At 43.5% G+C, this 17310-nt stretch overlaps 1 protein-coding gene across 1 annotated transcript in view; it reads right to left on the reverse strand.

Moving 5' to 3' along the window:
* Msh2 (mutS homolog 2) overlaps nt 1-17287 on the reverse strand; it is a 58149-nt gene extending 40862 nt beyond the window's left edge. The window contains exons 1-5 of the mRNA XM_087907287.1: nt 17077-17287; nt 11448-11602; nt 9054-9332; nt 6635-6781; nt 465-614 (exon numbers count right to left, since the gene is read on the reverse strand). Of these exons, the coding sequence (XP_087763413.1) occupies nt 465-614; nt 6635-6781; nt 9054-9332; nt 11448-11602; nt 17077-17287 (942 nt within the window). The remainder of the gene's footprint in view (nt 1-464; nt 615-6634; nt 6782-9053; nt 9333-11447; nt 11603-17076) is intronic.
* Nucleotides 17288-17310: the final 23 nt, after the last annotated feature.

Raw genomic sequence — 17310 nt, forward strand, 5'->3', positions numbered from 1 at the left:
ATGGGGGCTGGAGAGATGGCTCAGAGGTTAAAAGCACTGGCCACTCTACCAGAAGTCCTGAGTTCAATTCCCAGCACCCACATGGTGGCTCATAACCATCTGTAATGGGATCTGGTGCCCTCTTCTGGCCTGCAGAACACTGTATAAATAAATAATTCCTTTTTTAAAACTATCTAGTTTAACTACAATAATGTTACAGAATACAAATTCCTTACATAGATCATTATTTGTGAAAGAGAACTTTTTAAAAAAAAAAATACTCAGTTTCTTGGTTTTCTTCTTCCCCAAGACAGGATTTCTCTGTGTATCTCTGGCTGTGCTGGAACTCGCTATGTAGACCAGGTTGACCTCAAATTCACAGAATTCACAGCCTGCCTCTGCCTCCCGAGTGCTGGGATTAAAGACCTGTGCCACATCGCCCAGCTAAATTATTCAATATTTTTAACCCATGTTGTCTATTTTACCTGGAAAAGGTTGAGGGCTCTAACTGCTGCCATGTCCAACTTCATGTATTGGTTGAAGTCAAAAGTAGTCAGTTCAAACTGTCCAAAATTTGAATCATCTGACAAGAGTTCTAAAAACTTGATTACTGCAGACAATGATGAAACTGCAACCTAAAAATAAATATTAAATAAAAGATTCTTCCATCACCAAGACTAGAAACTAGAAAGGCAAAACAAAAGCAAAGTAAGACTGAGCATGGAGGCATGTGCCTGGAATTCTAGTACTTGAAAGACCAAAAGAGGAAAATCTAGAGTTTGAGGCCAGTCTGGAATACATAGAGAATTTGGGGCAAATCTAGACTACAAAGAGAAACTTTGTCTCTCATGCTGGCGAGACAGCTTCATGGGTCTCATGGTCACAGCTTGATCCCTAAACCCACAGCAGAAAGTGAACTCCTGAGGTTGTCCTCTGAGCTTCACATACATACTGGGCACCCTAATGACCATACACTCATATTCATACCCAATAATTAATATTTACATGTATGTGCATGTTTAAAGTGAAACTCGCCAGGTAATATGGCACAGCCTTTATTTCCAGCAGTTGAAAAGCAATGGCAGGGGGATCTGTGAGTTCAAAGTCAGCCTAGACTACATTGTGAGTTTCAGGCCAGGCAAGGATACACAGTGATACTCTGTCTCAGAAAGGTAGAAAAACTCAGTCTCTTGGAATGGGGAACCAGCGGGAAGATGGTTTACATCTTCACTGTTTCATAACAGATCTTCTAGGGAATAGCAGAGTTTGCTGTTCTTTTTCTTTTTTCCTTTATTTCCCCCCCCCCCAAACTCTGCTTCAGCAAGATATAAAAAAATAAAAAAGAGGCTACGGGAGCTCATCTGATTCCAGGTCTGATGAAAGAAGGCCACCAAGAACCACATAGAATAAGCTGCACCAGGCAACGTCATGGCCCCTGCCCACCTCCAACAGCTGGTGGACGAGGAAGGTAAATGTACGGTCTGAGACACAGACAGCTAGGCATGCACCTGTGCGGAAGACAACCATCGAGACGTGGAGAACAGCTCAAGCTGGAGATGAAGGTGTCTATCTAAACACAGACTGCTGCGTCCTTCCTCACAGATGATGAGGTCATGCTAGGAATTCCCGCTCGAGGAGCTGAACTGGCTAGCATGCAATTCCGTGTGTCCCCTTACCTTCTTTGTATAGTTTACTGAATTAATATAGCTTTATTAAGTAAATATTTTTAGGTTGCAAAACTTGAATTTTTTTTAAAAGACTTTATTTAACTTTATTTCATGCGCATTGGTATAATGATGTCAGATTCTCTTGAACTGGAGCTACAGACAGTTGTGAGCTGCCATGTGGGTGCTGGGAATTGAACCCGGGTCCTCTGGAGGAGCAGTCAGTGCTCTGAACCACTGAGCCATCTCACCAGCCCAAAACTTGAATTTTTTAATCTTTATATAATTTAACACCAGTTCTCTGGTCTGGAAGAAATAAAGGCATGTATTCAGTCCTGCTAATGTTGCCTTTTTGCTGCTTCTTTGTTCTTTTTCCAAGACAGTGTTTCTCTGTGTAGCCCCTGATGTCCTAGGACTCCATCTGTAGCTCAGGCTAGCTTCCAACTCAAGAGAGAGCCTACCTATGCCCCCCGAGTCTCAAGTGGGTCTAAAGGCATGCGCCACCACTGCCACAGGCTGCCTTTCTACACTTCTAAAATACTGCTCCTTGAGACGGAGACCCACATTGGAACACTGGACTTAACTCCCTAGGTCCAAACGAGAAGCAGAAGGAAAGAGAACGAGAGCAAGGAAGGCAAGATCAGAGAGAACCTTCATCCGACGATGGATGGAGATACAGACGGAGACCCACATTGGAGCACCGGACGGAGTCCCCCAAGGTCCAAACGAGGAGCAGAAGGAGGAAGAACATGAGGAAGGAGATCGGGTCAGCGAGGGGTACGATCACCCACTGATACAAGGGGACTGATCTAATGAGAGTTCACCAAGGCCAGTTGTCTGGGATTGAGTGAGCACGTAATCCAGCCAGATTCTCTGATTGAGGTCAAATTCTCTGAATGTGGCTGGCCCGGAGTCTTTCTGAAAAGCCATCGACAATGACACTGGGACTTGTTTCCTCTGCATATACTGGTTTTTTGGGATCCAGTCTGTTTGGATGCTCACCTTCCTGGACCTGGAGGGAGGGGGGAGGAGCTTGGACTGCCCGCAGGGCGGGAGACCCTGACTGCTACTGGGGATGGAGAGGGAGGAGGGGAGGGAGTGGGGGGAGTGGGAGGGTGTTGGGAGGAGGGGCGGAAATGGAGACTTTTGTATTTTAATAAACTTGAGGAAAAAAAAAATACTGCTCCTTGTTATTTTGCACTCATTTATACATAAACCACACCATCATTTATTTTAGTACTTTTAGTATACATAGAAGTAGAAACCCTATCTCTAAAATCAAAATGGGGGAAAAAAGATATAAAAATATAGCCCTATAAATCATTTATATAAACAAACAAATAAAGGCAAACTAATCTATACTGTCAGAAGTCAGAACCAGAATAGACCACGACCACTAATGCAGATGAAGATAGTAAGGAAGTCTTAAAAAAACAAAAGCACACCGGCCGGGAAATACAAGAGAATCTCAATGATACTGAGTCATAGATGCTAATTAGTAACAAGCTGTAAGAATTTCAGTTACAAATTAGCATATGGGCCTTGTAATACACAAGACTATACAAGAATAAAGAACTAAACAAGTTTAAATTGTTTATATTCTATGTTACTGATAAACAATAAAAAATTAAAACAGCAATAACTTCAAGACATCAAATCATGACAAACAGTGGTTCAAGCTGCCCTTGAAAGCTAGCAAGATGCTTCACTGGTAAGCGTTTCCACTTGAGCACAGGGCTGCTGAACTGAGGTCTCTGAAGACTGTAGGAAAGTTGCCTTCTGACCTCCACACTCACGCAACCACACACAAAGAATACATACACTATATCCGACGAGCCGGACATGGTGGCCCCTACCTACAAACCCACAATTCAGGCTATGAAGACAAGATCAAGGTTCAAAGTTCACCTTGTCTCTATCGCCAATTCAAGGCCAGCCTGTATGAAACCCTGTCTCAAAACACTGATTCATTTCATATACTGATAATTGCCTGTGTCAAACTAATTAACAAACAAGGCTGCCCAAAGAACCTTCCCTATGTCACCAGGAAGCACACATCAACAGTCTTTGTTTTCTTTATGAGACAGAGGGACACTACGTGGCCTAGGCTTATTATGATCAGTAATTTTCCTGCCTCAGCTTCTTAAGTACTAGGACTAGTCACACCTAGTCATAAGAAATTAACAAAAAACTAACTAGATAGATAGATAGATAGATACATGAGTGAATGAACAAATGAATAAAAATAAAAGAAGAAAATATTGACTGGGCAAGGTGGCGGTGGTACACGCCTTTAATTCCAGCCTAGAGGAAGGCAGATTTCTGTGAATCTGAAGCCAGTCTGGTCTACAGAGTGAGTGCAGGACAGCCAAGGCCACACAGAGAAACCCTGTCTCAAAAAACAATAAACAACAAATAAAATATATACAAACTGACAAGCAGGGGAGCGCATACCTTTAGTTCCAGCACTCAAGGGGAGATAAATCTCTGAGTGTTCCAGGCCAACCTGGTCTACAAAGTGTGTTCCTGGCCAGGAAGGGTTACATAGCAAGAACTGGTCTCAACGAATAAGAAAGAAAGAGAGAGAGAGAGAGAGAGAGAGAGAGAGAGAGAGAAAGGAAAGGAGGGATGGAGGGAGGGAGGGAAAGAAAACTCCAAAATCCCAACAAGCTTCTCATTCTTAGCAAGGAAGACCATTTTTAACCCTTGAGACTTTCACTCATCCTTGTTTTTGCTTCTTCTTTTTTTTTTTTTTTTTTTTACTTTTTTTGTCTTTTTGAGGCAGTTTCTTATAGCTAACAAGGGTCTCCAACTCAGTATATATTTGAGACTGCCTCCATCTCCTGACCACGCTGGTTTCTTTAAAAAAAAAAAAAGGGGGGGGGCCGGAGTGCTCAGAGGTTAAGAGCACTGACTGCTCTTCCAGAGGTCCTGAGTTCAATTCCCAGCAACCACATGGTGGCTCACAGCCATCTGTAATGAGATCTGGTGCCCTCTTCTGGCTTGCAAGTAGTCAAGCAGACAGAACACTGTATACATAATAAAATAAATCTTTAAGAAAAAAAAGTAAACAGACAGGCAGTGGTGGCACACACTTTTAGTCCCAGCACTCAAGCACTCAGGAGGCAGGCAGATCTCTAAGCTTGACACCAGTCTGGTCTAAGAGGACAGCCAGGGATACACAGAGACACCCTGCCTCAAAACAACAAAAAAGTAAAAAAAAAAAAAAAAAGCGTTTTCTATTTCCATCCATTTGCATGCAAAATTCAAGACGTCATTGTTTTTTACCGCTGAGTAAAACTCCAATGTGTATATGTTCCACACCTTCTTTAACCATTCTTCTATTGAGGGGCACCTAGGTTGTTTGCAGGTTCTGGCTATTACAAATAGTGTTATGAACATAGCTGAGCCAAGGAAAATGGCAATGGGTTTTGATTCTACTGCATGGACTGACTTTGTGGGAGCCTGGTTTGTTTGGATGCTCACCTTTACAGACCTGGATGGAGGGGGGAGGACCTTGGACTTCCCACGGGGCAGGGAACCCTGACTGCTCTTAGGACTAGAGAGGGAGGGGGAAAAGGGGAGGGGGAGGGAAAAGAGAGGCGGGGAGGAGGTGGAAATTTTAAATAAATATATAAAAGTAGATTGGTGCTTCCAGGAAAAAAAAAAAACCACCAAAATAACAAAGAAAAAAACACTTCCAATAACAATTAACAATCCTTCAAATGCAGGCATATTTATCCTCATTTAACAGAACATTAAACTGTCTCTTAAAAAGACTAAGGGATTTATGAAAGACCCCCAAAACTGGTGCACAGCACAGCTGAGACATGCAACACTAGGCTATGTCTTACTCAAGTGACAGTAATCAGCTTCTTAACAATATTTTCCCTTCTCTCTCTGGAAACATGGACTCAGATCACCTGACCAGCCTCAAATCTGCTACAAATTTCTGACCCACTTTCAAGTTGCTGGAATCACAGGCTTCCATATCAGGCTCACACGCAAGTGGTAGACTCCTTCCATATAGAAACACCACAGAGATGAGCCATGTATGACCACAGGCGGCTGGAGAGATAGCTCAGTAGTAAGAGCCTGTGCTGCTCTTCCAGAGGACCCGGGCTCAGTTCCCAGCACCCACATTAGGTGGTTTACATCCACTGTAACTCCAGGTCTGTCCTCCAAGGGCAGCACAACACCCCACAGAGACAAAAATTAAAAATAAACCCTTAAATATAAGACTACCAGGTTATGCTAAAAATTTCCTAGTTCTTGAGTTTCCCCACAAACTTTATAGTACATAAAACAAAGAATACCACCGATGTGCCGCTTAGATGGGTGTGACACAAGCCTGGGCCAACAAGAGGCTCAGCAGGAGACGCACTCGCTGCCAAGCCCGGCAGGCCCAGTTTTGTCCCCGAGACTGACACGGCAGGAGAAAACTTCTTCAAAGTTGTCCCGACTGCCACCACTGTGTGTGCGCGAGAATACACACGAGCTGCTGCAGGATGTGGGGTCACACCGTGAACCCCGAGACTGTGGTGTGTCTCAGCCTTAACACACACCTTTAATCCAAGAGCTTTCTGCTTGAATACTGCAAACAGGATGGAATAAAATCAACCATAGGTCAAGATGCAGAGCAAGCACCAGTTGATAGGAAGTGAACATAGGATTATTAAGAAAAAAAAAATAGAGTAAAGAGGAGTTAGGAGGTCTTGTTGAGACTGCATGGGAGAAGGTAGGAGGCTTCTGGGACGCTGGCTGAGGAGGAAGGTCAGCGGGGTGCTCTCTCTGCCTTGCTGAGCTAGCAGGATTTCACCCCAGCATCTGGCTCCCAGGCCTTTATTGGTAAAACTGACCGACTGAGAATTTGTTAAAAGCAACACATGTAACCACACATGTAACAAATAAAGGCAATTTTTTTTTAAGTGACTGAATTAGTCTTTTAAAATGTTACTGTTATGATTTACAAATACATTCAACGCACATACCTGATTCTCCATCTCTGGTAAGACAGCGCTGTTTATCTGTTCTCCTTTCTTGCCTTTTAATAACCGGTTGAGATCCTGGCATATGTCTTTAGAGGAAAAGTCAGCTCTCTTTCTTTCTGTGATCAGAATCCCTCCTCTCTGAATGACCTGTTGATGGAAAACACTTCAAATCACTGAGCAAACCAATGACCAAAGGGAAACTCTAACATCAACAAATAGGAAGTAACGACTATGAACCCACCAAGTTTTGTTCACTGTACAAGTCCCTATGAACATCTTTTAAATCTATGAACAAACTCTGGAGGCAGAGGTAGATTCCTGTCTAGTCTTCATAAAGAGTTCCAGGTTAGCCAGGGCTACAAAGAAAGACCCAGTCATTCATTAAAGAAATAAAGAGAAAAAAAAAAACTACGATTAATTCAGCTTTAAAGTTATGAGAAAAACTTTCAAAAAAGTTCCTTGCTTGGTGTGGTGATGCACACCTAGCAATTAAAAGGCTGAGGCAGGATAGCAATGGGACGACAACCTGAGTAACAGAGTGAGACCCTTTCTGAGAGATGCTAGGGTTAAGTTCAGTACTAGAGAACTTGCCTGGCATGCTGGAAACCTTACCAATGCCAAGGATTGCAAGGGCAGTGGGTGTTCTCAGTCAGCAAGGCGGTACACACCTATAGCCCTTGGGAGGCAGGCCAGGCTGGACTATACAATTAGTAGATAGAATATCCCCTTTAAAAAAAATACCTACCAGGGTTGGGGACATAGCTCAGTGGCTAAGAGTACTGGGTACTCTCCCAGAGGACCAAGGTTTAATTTCCAGCACCTACATGGTGGTTCAGAACCTCCTGTAACTCTAGTTCCAAGAGATCCAAAGAAGCCTTCGAACGTCCATGAGCATCAGGCACTCATGTGCTGCGTAAGCATGTGTTCAGGTAAAACACCCATAAATTTTCAGCTGGGCATGGTGGTGCCCAGCTTTAATCCCTGTACTTAGGAGGTAGAAGCAGCTAGGTCTCTGTGAGTTTGAGGCCAGTTTGATCTACACAGCAAGTTCCAGGATAGCCAGGACTACATAATGAGACCCTATATAGTGGTCTGAATAGAAATGGCTCCTACAGACATGGGTATTAATGCTAGGTCACCAGGGAGCGCACTATTAGGAGGAGTGGCCTTGGTGGAAGAGGTGTATCACTGGAAGTGGGTTTTGGAGTTTCAAATGCTCAAGCCACTCCCAGAGTCTCTCTTCCTACTGCCTGCAAATCTGGATGTAGAACCCTCAGCTACCTCTCCAGTACCATGCCTGCCTGGGTGCCGCCATGTTTTCTACCATAAGGACAATGGACTAAACTTCTGAACTGTAACTCAGAATGTTTTCCTTTATAAGAGTTACCATGGTCATGGTGTCTCTTCACAGCAATAGAAACCCTAAGATACCATCTCAAAAAACAAAACTAAACAAAAAAATTCTAATTTTTTTTTAAAGTTCTATGTTAGGTTTGGCTACCTGAGACACTATCCTAAGCAAATCTAAATAGTAAAAAAAAACTACACACACACATACACACACACACACACACACACACACACACACACACACACAAATGACACAAACAAAACTTTGATAAAGATTAAAAAAAATCAGAAGCCATATGTAATGGCTTTTACCTGTAATCCCAGAACCCAGATACTGAGGCAGGTGGCTGAGTTCTAGGATAACCTGGACTATAATGTAAGACCATGACTCAAAAAAACTTTAAAAATCAGGACTGGAAAGATGGCTCAAAGGTTACAAGCACTGGCTGCTCTTCCAGAGGTTTTGAGTTCAATTCCCAGCAACCACATGGTGGCTCACAACCATCTATGAGATCTGGTGCCCTCTCTGGGCCTGTAGGCGTACATAGACAGAACACTGTATATATAATAAATAAATCTTAAAAATTGTTTAATTAAATAAAACTCTAGGTCTGGGTTGATACAGCTCAGTGCTACAGTAAGTACCTGCTCAGCATATTCCTGGCCAAGATTCCCAGAAGTATGCAAAATAAATATATCCTAAATAACTGTATGCTCTTTATAAACCATGCTAAATACAGTAATAGTTACCGTAATAATTATTTTCTTAAAGTGAAGACAGAAAGGGAGAGGGGGACGAGATCTAAGGCAGAGCAACTCTTATACAAACAAACACTGGTCCTGAAGACATTAAGGATTCCAAGTTTCTCTCAAAGCTAAGTATCAAATGTGGTTCCCCAAATAAACACAATTTTAATTAAAATTCACAGTTTCTTGCCCCACAAATGAACTGTCATCAGCTGGAATTACAGCTCAGCAGCAGAGCTCTTACCCAGCATTCCAGAGGTCCTGGCTTCAGTAAACATGGGGTAAGGGATATTAAAGACTTTCCTAGACTGGATTCCCTTACCTGCCTCAGATTTCCCATGTCGCCGGCGGTCTCTCCTCCAGGTAAAACGCATTCCTTTGGTCCAATCTGAATCAGCAGGGCCTCAAGGTTGGAGAACTGGTCATTATCAGGGAACTCACACAGTCCCAGCTTTCTCTGGATGGAATCGACGTACCCGACTCCGACTTGTCTCTGACCATCAACTGTGGACATTTTAACACCCACGACGCCAATGGAAGATGACATGTCATTGTTACCAAAAAGGATGTCTTCAAACTGAGAAAGGTTGCCAGGAGAAGCCTAAGCAAAAACATGGCAATTTTTAAGAAATTTTGAACATATTTAAATTTTTTGCTAGTGAATAAAACATCTAAACTTGATGAACTTTTTGTTCTCTTAAAAAAACATGCTTGTCTGTATACAATTTGTTTGTGTGTGTGCCTAAATTTGTGTTTGTGTGTATGTATGTGGGTTTTTTTTAATTTTTAATTTTATTTTATTGGTGTTTTGCCTGTATGTATGTCCGTGTGAGGGTGTTGGATCTTGGAGTTAGAGACAGTTGTGAGCTGCCATGTGGGTGCTGGGAATTGAACCAGGGTCCCCTGGAAGAGCAGTCAGTGCTCTTAACCACTGAGCCATTTCTTCAGCCCCTGCATGTATGTGGTTTTTCGAGGCAGAGTTTCTCTGGGTAACAGCCCTGGCTGTGCTGGAACTCACTTTGCAGACCAGGCTGGCTTTCAGCTCCCAGAGATCCACCTGCCTCTGCCACCTGAGTGCTGGAGTTAAAGGCCATCATGCCCAACTGAAGTTACCATTTTCTATCTAGATGGGCTTCCCTCGAAGCTTAGCCTGGCCTGAAAATAATGACACTGTCCTACCTTGAACACACAACACCATGCCTAACTCCAAGTTGCTTTTGTAACTTAGACACATCTAAAACCCATTCTGCCAAGGCCAGGTGTTGGCGCATGCCTTTGAACCCAGCACTCAGGAGGCAGAGGAAGGTTAATTTCTGAGTTCAAGGCCAGCCTGGCTGTTACACAGAGAAACCCTGTTTTGAAAAAAACAAAACAAAACAACAACAAAAAATTTTAAAAAATTATTCTGCTAAAAGTGATTTTCAAACTTTCCAGCACATGAGAGTCTAAGGCAGCAGGATGACAGAGCTCAATACAAGGTCAGCCTGGGCTATAGAAAGAGGCTATCTCAAATAAATAAAAAGTAAATTAAAAAAAAAAATCAAAACAAAAAAACATTCCAGGCTTATTTGAATCTACACCTTTAATGAGAAATATATATACAAAGATGCAAATATAATATTTATAAAAGAAATATTAGGCCGGGTGGTAGTGGTGGTGCACGCCTTTAATCCCAGCACTTGGAAGGCAGAGGCAGGCCGATCTCAGTGAGTTTGAGGCCAGCCTGGTCTACAAGAGCTAGTTCCAGGACAGGCTCCAAAGCTACAGAGAAACCTTGTCTCAAAAAAAAAAAAAAAAGAAAAGAAAAGAAAAGAAAAGAAAAAGAAAGATTAGGGACAATAAAAACAGTCTGACATACTTCAGAAATAATAAAATCTAAGCCAAATGTGGAAGAGCATGCTCATAACCATGTCAGCACAGAGGAAACTGAGGCAGGACAACCAGAAATTTGACGTTCTAAGCAAATAAAAAAGTGGCAACCTTTAATCCCTGACACGGGATGGTGAGTGAGACATTTTTCAAGGATCACCACGGACCAACCCTAGGCTACCCTGGGCTACACAGTGAGACCTTGACTCCAAAAGAAAAAAAAAATGGAGGCTGGAAAGAAAGATGTCACGTCTGAGGTCAAGAGCACTGGCTGTTCAGAGCGTCTAACTCACAGACAGCCCACGAGTCTAACTCCAGTCCCAAGGGTCCAGCGCCCTCTTCTGGACTCCTGGCAACAGGCACGAGAGTGGTGCAGAGACAGACCTAACACACATTGAAAAAATTAATATTTTTCATTAAAAAATTAAGTAAAACCAATCCCTTATTTAATAATATTTATGTTCAATTTATTATCCACAGTTATTTTAGGAACAGTGAGAGACAAGGCTCAGTGTTCAGAGACATTTTATAAGGACTACTGAACTTCTAAATTATGATTAAACTAAAAAACCAACACTAAGTTAGGAATGGTGGTGCACGCCCTTGATCCCAGCACTCAGGAGGCAGAGGCAGGCAGGTCTCTGTGAGTCTGAGGCCAGCCTGGTCTACGGAGCAAGTTCCAGGACAGGCAGGGCTACACAGAGAAACTCTGTCTCAAAAAAACAAAAACCCACTATATCAAAATTTCTCAAAGCATTTTGCTATCATAGCCTAGTTAATATGGTAAAACATGCACTGGATTTTTTTTTAACTTTCTAAAACAAACATTCAAAAGAAATATAATTACCTTAAATGCCAAATACCAATCGTTCTCCTTGGAGGCCTTGGTTCCAGCTTTATTCTTATAAACTTCAACTCTATACTGACGAACCAGAAGAAGATCTTTCACAAATGACTCAAAATTCATTTTACTAAGCACAACACTCTGCAGTGTCTTTGCCCCTGAAATAGACAATAAATAAATATAATTAAATGTTAAAGGTGAGATGCTGAGGTAACACATGTTCGAGCGCTCCACAACAAACTGTTAAACGAACAAACACACACTACAAGCCGGGCACAGGTACAGGTTCAGCTACCTGAAGTCTGAGGCTGAGGGATCCCTTCAGATCAGGAGGGCAGCCTGGACTAAACAGCAAAATACTATCTCAAAACAAATAAACACGGGGCTATCAGATAGCCCAGTGAGCTAAAGGCACTTGCCACCAAGGTGATCTTTCAATCCCAGGTACCCAGTTCCTGCACATCTACTGCACTGTTTAAACCCATATACAACACACAAAATAAATAAACGAATAAAAATAAATTTATGAAGGACTTTGGAGTTCTTTAAAATGAAATTGCTAGGGCTGGAGAGATGACTCAGCGTTAAGAGCATTGGCTACTCTTCCAAAGGTCCTGCGTTCAATTCCCAGCAACCACATAGTGGCTCACAACCACCTGTAATAAGACCTGGCGCCCTCTTTTGGACTGCAGGCAAACATGCAGACAAAACACTATGCATAATAAATAAATCTTTAAAACAAAATGAAATTGCTCAGGGCTCAGGTTTATGGCTCAGCATTAAAGCATTTTTCCAACACGGGTGACTCCTGGGTTAGAGTCTCAGCGACACAAAACAAACAAAACCCAGTCACTCACGGTCTGTTCACAGAACTCAGGAGTTAAGGGTTCAAGTGTTCGGTATCACTAAGTTTAATAAATGCGGAGCCTGTTCCAACAATACATAACTGGCTTTTATGTACTGGTAGATATGCATAGTGATTTCCAATCTTTTCAGCATCTTGAAATACTTCATAAGAACCCTTGAAATGCTTCAGGCTTCCAATGGGTTGAATGTGATAAACTTTTATCAAATAAAACATGATAAAGTTCTAAAATCCAACTTTATCACGTTTATGATTATAATAAACTGCCAGGCTATCCGCATCTTTTGGTTATGAGTAATCTATTTTCCTACAATCAACACAGAATTCTCAGAGGGCTGGGTGTGGCATATACCATTAATCTCAGCACTCAAAGCAAAAACAGGCAAGACCTCTGTGAGTGCAAAGTCAACTTGGTCTATATAGTTCCAGATCCAGGCTAGGCTTCGCACTGAAGACTCGGTCTCAAAATAACAAACATGAGTTTTCGAGGGCTGGAGAGATGGCGCAGTGGTTAAGAACACTGGCTGTTCTTCCAGAGAACCCAAATTAAAAGCCCAGCACCCATATGGTGGCTCAACCATCTATAACTCTGGTCTTAGGGATCGGGTGCCCTCTTCTGGCCTCTGTAGGAGTCAGACACACAGATGGTACACATACATGCAGACAAAATAGCCACACACGTAAATTTTTTAAAAAGTTTTCAAACTTTCTCATCAGTATCTCAACTGGGAGTAATTCTGCTCCTCCGGGGGAACATATAACAACACAAGGAGGCACATAAATTGTCACAAGGAAGCAGCACCACTTTGAGATCTAGTGACAGGAGCAGGCAAGCTGTTACTATGAACAGCACGGAAGAGCCATCACAATAATGAATTATTCACTCTCCAAAATATAAACAGTGCCAAGGTTGGGACCTGTCTTAGATGGAAAATAAGCATTTCAAGCTTAATTCTGATCTGCAAATACCAAGAACTTCATAAATAAAATCTGGGGCTGAAGAGATGGCCCAGAGTTTAAGAGCACCTACTGCTCAGTTCCCGACACTATATGGATAATAGCTCACAACTGACTGGAACTCCAATTCCAGGGGATCCAACACCTCAACTGTCATGAGGCACACAAACTGTATACACACAACACATACAAGAAAAACACCCATACACATAAAATACAGTTGTAAAGGGGTGAGATCTGGAGAGATGGCTTGGTGGTTAAAAGCACTGGCTGCTCTTCCAGAGGACTTGGGTTGGGTTCCCAGCACCCACAGATAACTACCATCTGCAACTCCAGGTCCACCTTCTCCTAGTCTCCTCAGGCACTGTACACTCGTGGTATACAGACAAGTATGCAGGCAAAATACCCATACACATAAATCTTAAAATACTATACTACATACACACACACACACATTCGAGTACATAAATAAAAAATAAAATCACCATCCAATAAAATAAAAACTTAATTTTCCCAGCACCCACATGGATGCTTACTATCTGTAACTCCAGTTCCAGGAAATCTGTACCCTCTTCTGGGTTCCACAGGCACCAGGCATGCACATGTGCACAGACAAGACAGACATGCAGACACAACACATACATATAAAAATCAAGTAACTCAATGTTTAAGAAGTCAGTCTGGTAGCGAATCCTATAATCTTAGTACTGGAGAAACAGGCAGGTGGACCACTGTGTGATCACGCTAAGTTCCAGACCAGCCAGGGCTACATACGGTCTCAAAAGCAAAGCAAAAAAAAAAATAAAAAATTTTAAAAATTGCCGGGCATTGGTGGCGCACGCCTTTAATCCCAGCACGGGAGGCAGAGACAGGCAAATCTCTGTGAGTTCAAGGCCAGTCTGGTCTACAGAGCTAGTTCCAGGATAGGCTCCAAAGCTACATAGAGAAACCCTGTCTCAAAAAGCCAACATAAATAAATAAAAATTTTAAATTATCAGCTTTCAATTTAGACAATAAAATGCAAAGTGTAACTTGGCAAAAATATTACAAGAAACAAATGGTTGTTTTAATTCTGGGACGGCTGTGAAACCAATCCACAAGCATGTGCCAGAACTCTTTTTGTTTGTTGTTTGTTTGTTTTTTCCAGACAGGGTTTCTCTGTAACAGTCCTGGCTGTCCTGGAACTCACTCTGTAGACCAAGATGGCCTCAAACTCACTAAGATCCGCCTACCTCTTCCTCCTAGGTACTGAGATTAAAGGTTTGCACCACCACTGCCCAATGTGGTCAGGGCTCTTGAGGCCCTGCAACGAAGGCTCATCGCTTCATGAAGTTCTCTCCAGACGTACAAGCCCCTCTGTTCTTTTTTATAGCTGATGTTTTTGTTGTTTTGTTTGAGACAGGGTCTCTTTATGTCCCTCTGGCTGTCTATAGACCAGGCCGGCCTTGATCTCATAGAGATCCACCTGTTCCCATGCTGGGATTGAAAATGTGGGCTACCTCGCCCAGCCTCTCTGCTTTTATGCCTAACTACTGTGCACAGCAATTGGCATCTACCAGTCACTAGCTAGAACCCAGAGAATTGTTTCTTGGTCTTTTCACAGCAGCTGAACTCACTGTTAAGTGTGTTGATTTCTAATGAATGGGAGTGAAGAGGTAAACGGGGTGACCCCCCTCTTCTAACCGTAGCATCACAGAGATACACAGACTTCCTCGGCAAGGTGCTGCACACCAGGATACTAAGGCAGCAGGCTGAAGACAGAGACCATCCTGTGCTATGCCAGAGATCATATCTCACAAAACGTTAGCTGGATGTCCACTGAAGACGCCATTTCTCTAGAAGGTGAGGTTCGTGTGACACACTGACCTGCAGTGCACACCCCTGACCTGCAGTGCACACCCCTGACCTGCAGTGCACAGCTGCTGGCCAACATCTGAAGGGCTTGTCTCTGTGTATTCTGTTCTTGAAGACCCACCTCTATAGGGAACAGGGCTGATTTTTCTACCATGAAACAAATGAGCAGAATTGAAAACTACCCATGTTCTACCCAAAAGGAATACACTCAAATTCGTACAAGATTCTCTTGAAAATAATTTAGAACCCCACTTACATTCAATTGTGCCAGGAGTTCGATTAAAAAAAAAAAAAAAAGATTTGAACCGGGTATTGTGATGATGCACATACGGAATTCCAGCATTTGAACTTGTGAGGGCTGGTGTAGGAGACTCTTCCCCAACCACAGGGTTTTATACTAATGGATCATTACATGATGACAATTAAGCAGGTAAAATGTCAATAAATAAATGCCAGATACAGGCTCCAGAGGAATATGAAAAACCAGTAGAAACCTTTCTGAGCCCATGGGATAGGATCCAGAATGCTGCAAAAAGCTGACTTACTTTTCTGCTGCATTGCTGGGAAGAACGGGCACACATGCGAATGAAAGTAAAAGTTCCAGAAACATGCCCAGTTGAGTGTGGTGGTGAATGCCTCCCAGTGCTCCGGGAGGCAGAGGCAGTGTGAAGTTTACAGACAACCTGAGAAACCACTGGGTTCCAGGCCAGCCAAGACTAAATAGTGAGACCGCATCTCACAAAAGCCAAAACGAAACAAATTCCCATGAACAAAGAGCTCAATAAAACGTGGGAAATCCACACAATTATTTAGCCACTAAAAGAAATGAAATAAAGACAACATGGAAGAGCCTTGAAAAAAAAAAGACAAAATATGACTTAATTTTCATGTTACATCCCAGAATAAACATATTTAGACAGAATAAACTAGTGGCAAGGGCTAGGAAGACTGTGGCAGAAACAAGTAACTAATGGACACAGGAGTAGGAGTGTGTGTGTGTGTGTGTGTGTGTGTGTCACTCTTTAACTCAAGGTAAGGAATAGCTGTCTAAAAAACAAATACAACTGGGTGTGGTGACACCAGACTACACACCCAGCCCTGGCCAGGTAGAAGTAGAAGGCTATCTTTTTCTGTCACGTCGTTTGCATATGACAGCTTAAGAATTAGAACTCACAATTCCAAAGTGTCCTAGAAGGCTCTTTCATTACAACTAAAAGAAAGAGCAATGGGGCGGGGGGAGTAGATAGATTATCTACTTAGCCTGCAAATGAGGTCTGCAACTGTTTTAGAGACGGACGATGCTAGGGGGCAGAGTCAGGTGAAAGAAAACAATGAGCAATGTAGCTTTCCAACAGGTCCAACACCACACAACAAACAGTGGTGGCGTGAGGGAGCTGCAACTGAAATCGGGGCAGTTCAGCTCCAAGACAGACCCCCCCTCCCGCCCCGGTACTGGCCACTTAGCAATACAACCCTTCAACAATGGTCCATCGCAAGGTCTCAAGCGGGACGGTAAAAAAATGGTAAGTTATGTTGGCAAAATGAGGGTAATGAAAAGGAATCTCCCAAGGAGCCCACTACTCCTCCCTCCTAGGCCGCTGACTGTAGTAAAAGATTAAAAGCTAAGCATGGAGGGACACGACTTTAATCCTAGCAACTCTGGAAGCTGAAACACGAGGGGTCAGGAGTTCGAGGACAGCCTGGACCAGGCGGTGTTTGATCATGTGCTCGACCGGGCCTAGCCAGCTTGCCACCCGCTATGGGAGGACGGATCGGAACAACACACTAAACGCGAGGCCCCGGGAGCCACCTCTCGCGCGCTGGGGGAGCAGCGCCGCTGTTGTCCCGCCGTTTGCAGGATGCGCGCAGGTTTCCGGCCCCGGGTCTCGGCGCTGCAAAAGTGCCCGCCGCGTTCCCGCCCCGAGCCGGTGAGTCGCCGCCGCTACCCTCCCTCACCTGCCGGACCCATGTACTTGATCACGCCCTGGGTCTTGAACACCTCGCGGGCCGCCAGCAGCGCGTCCTCGCCGTGCGCCGTGTAGAAGTCGCCGCGGTCGAAGAGGCGCACCGTGGTGCTCGGCTTCTCCGGCATGCCCTCGAAGAAGCGCACGAAGCCCACCTCCGCCGCGCCCTCCAACTGCAGCGTCTCCTTAGGCTGCACCGCCATTTCCGAACTCCTGCACACAACCC

This window comes from Myodes glareolus, chromosome 6 (assembly GCF_982192425.1).
Source record: "Myodes glareolus chromosome 6, mMyoGla1.1, whole genome shotgun sequence".
NCBI classification, from domain to species: Eukaryota; Metazoa; Chordata; class Mammalia; order Rodentia; family Cricetidae; genus Myodes; species Myodes glareolus.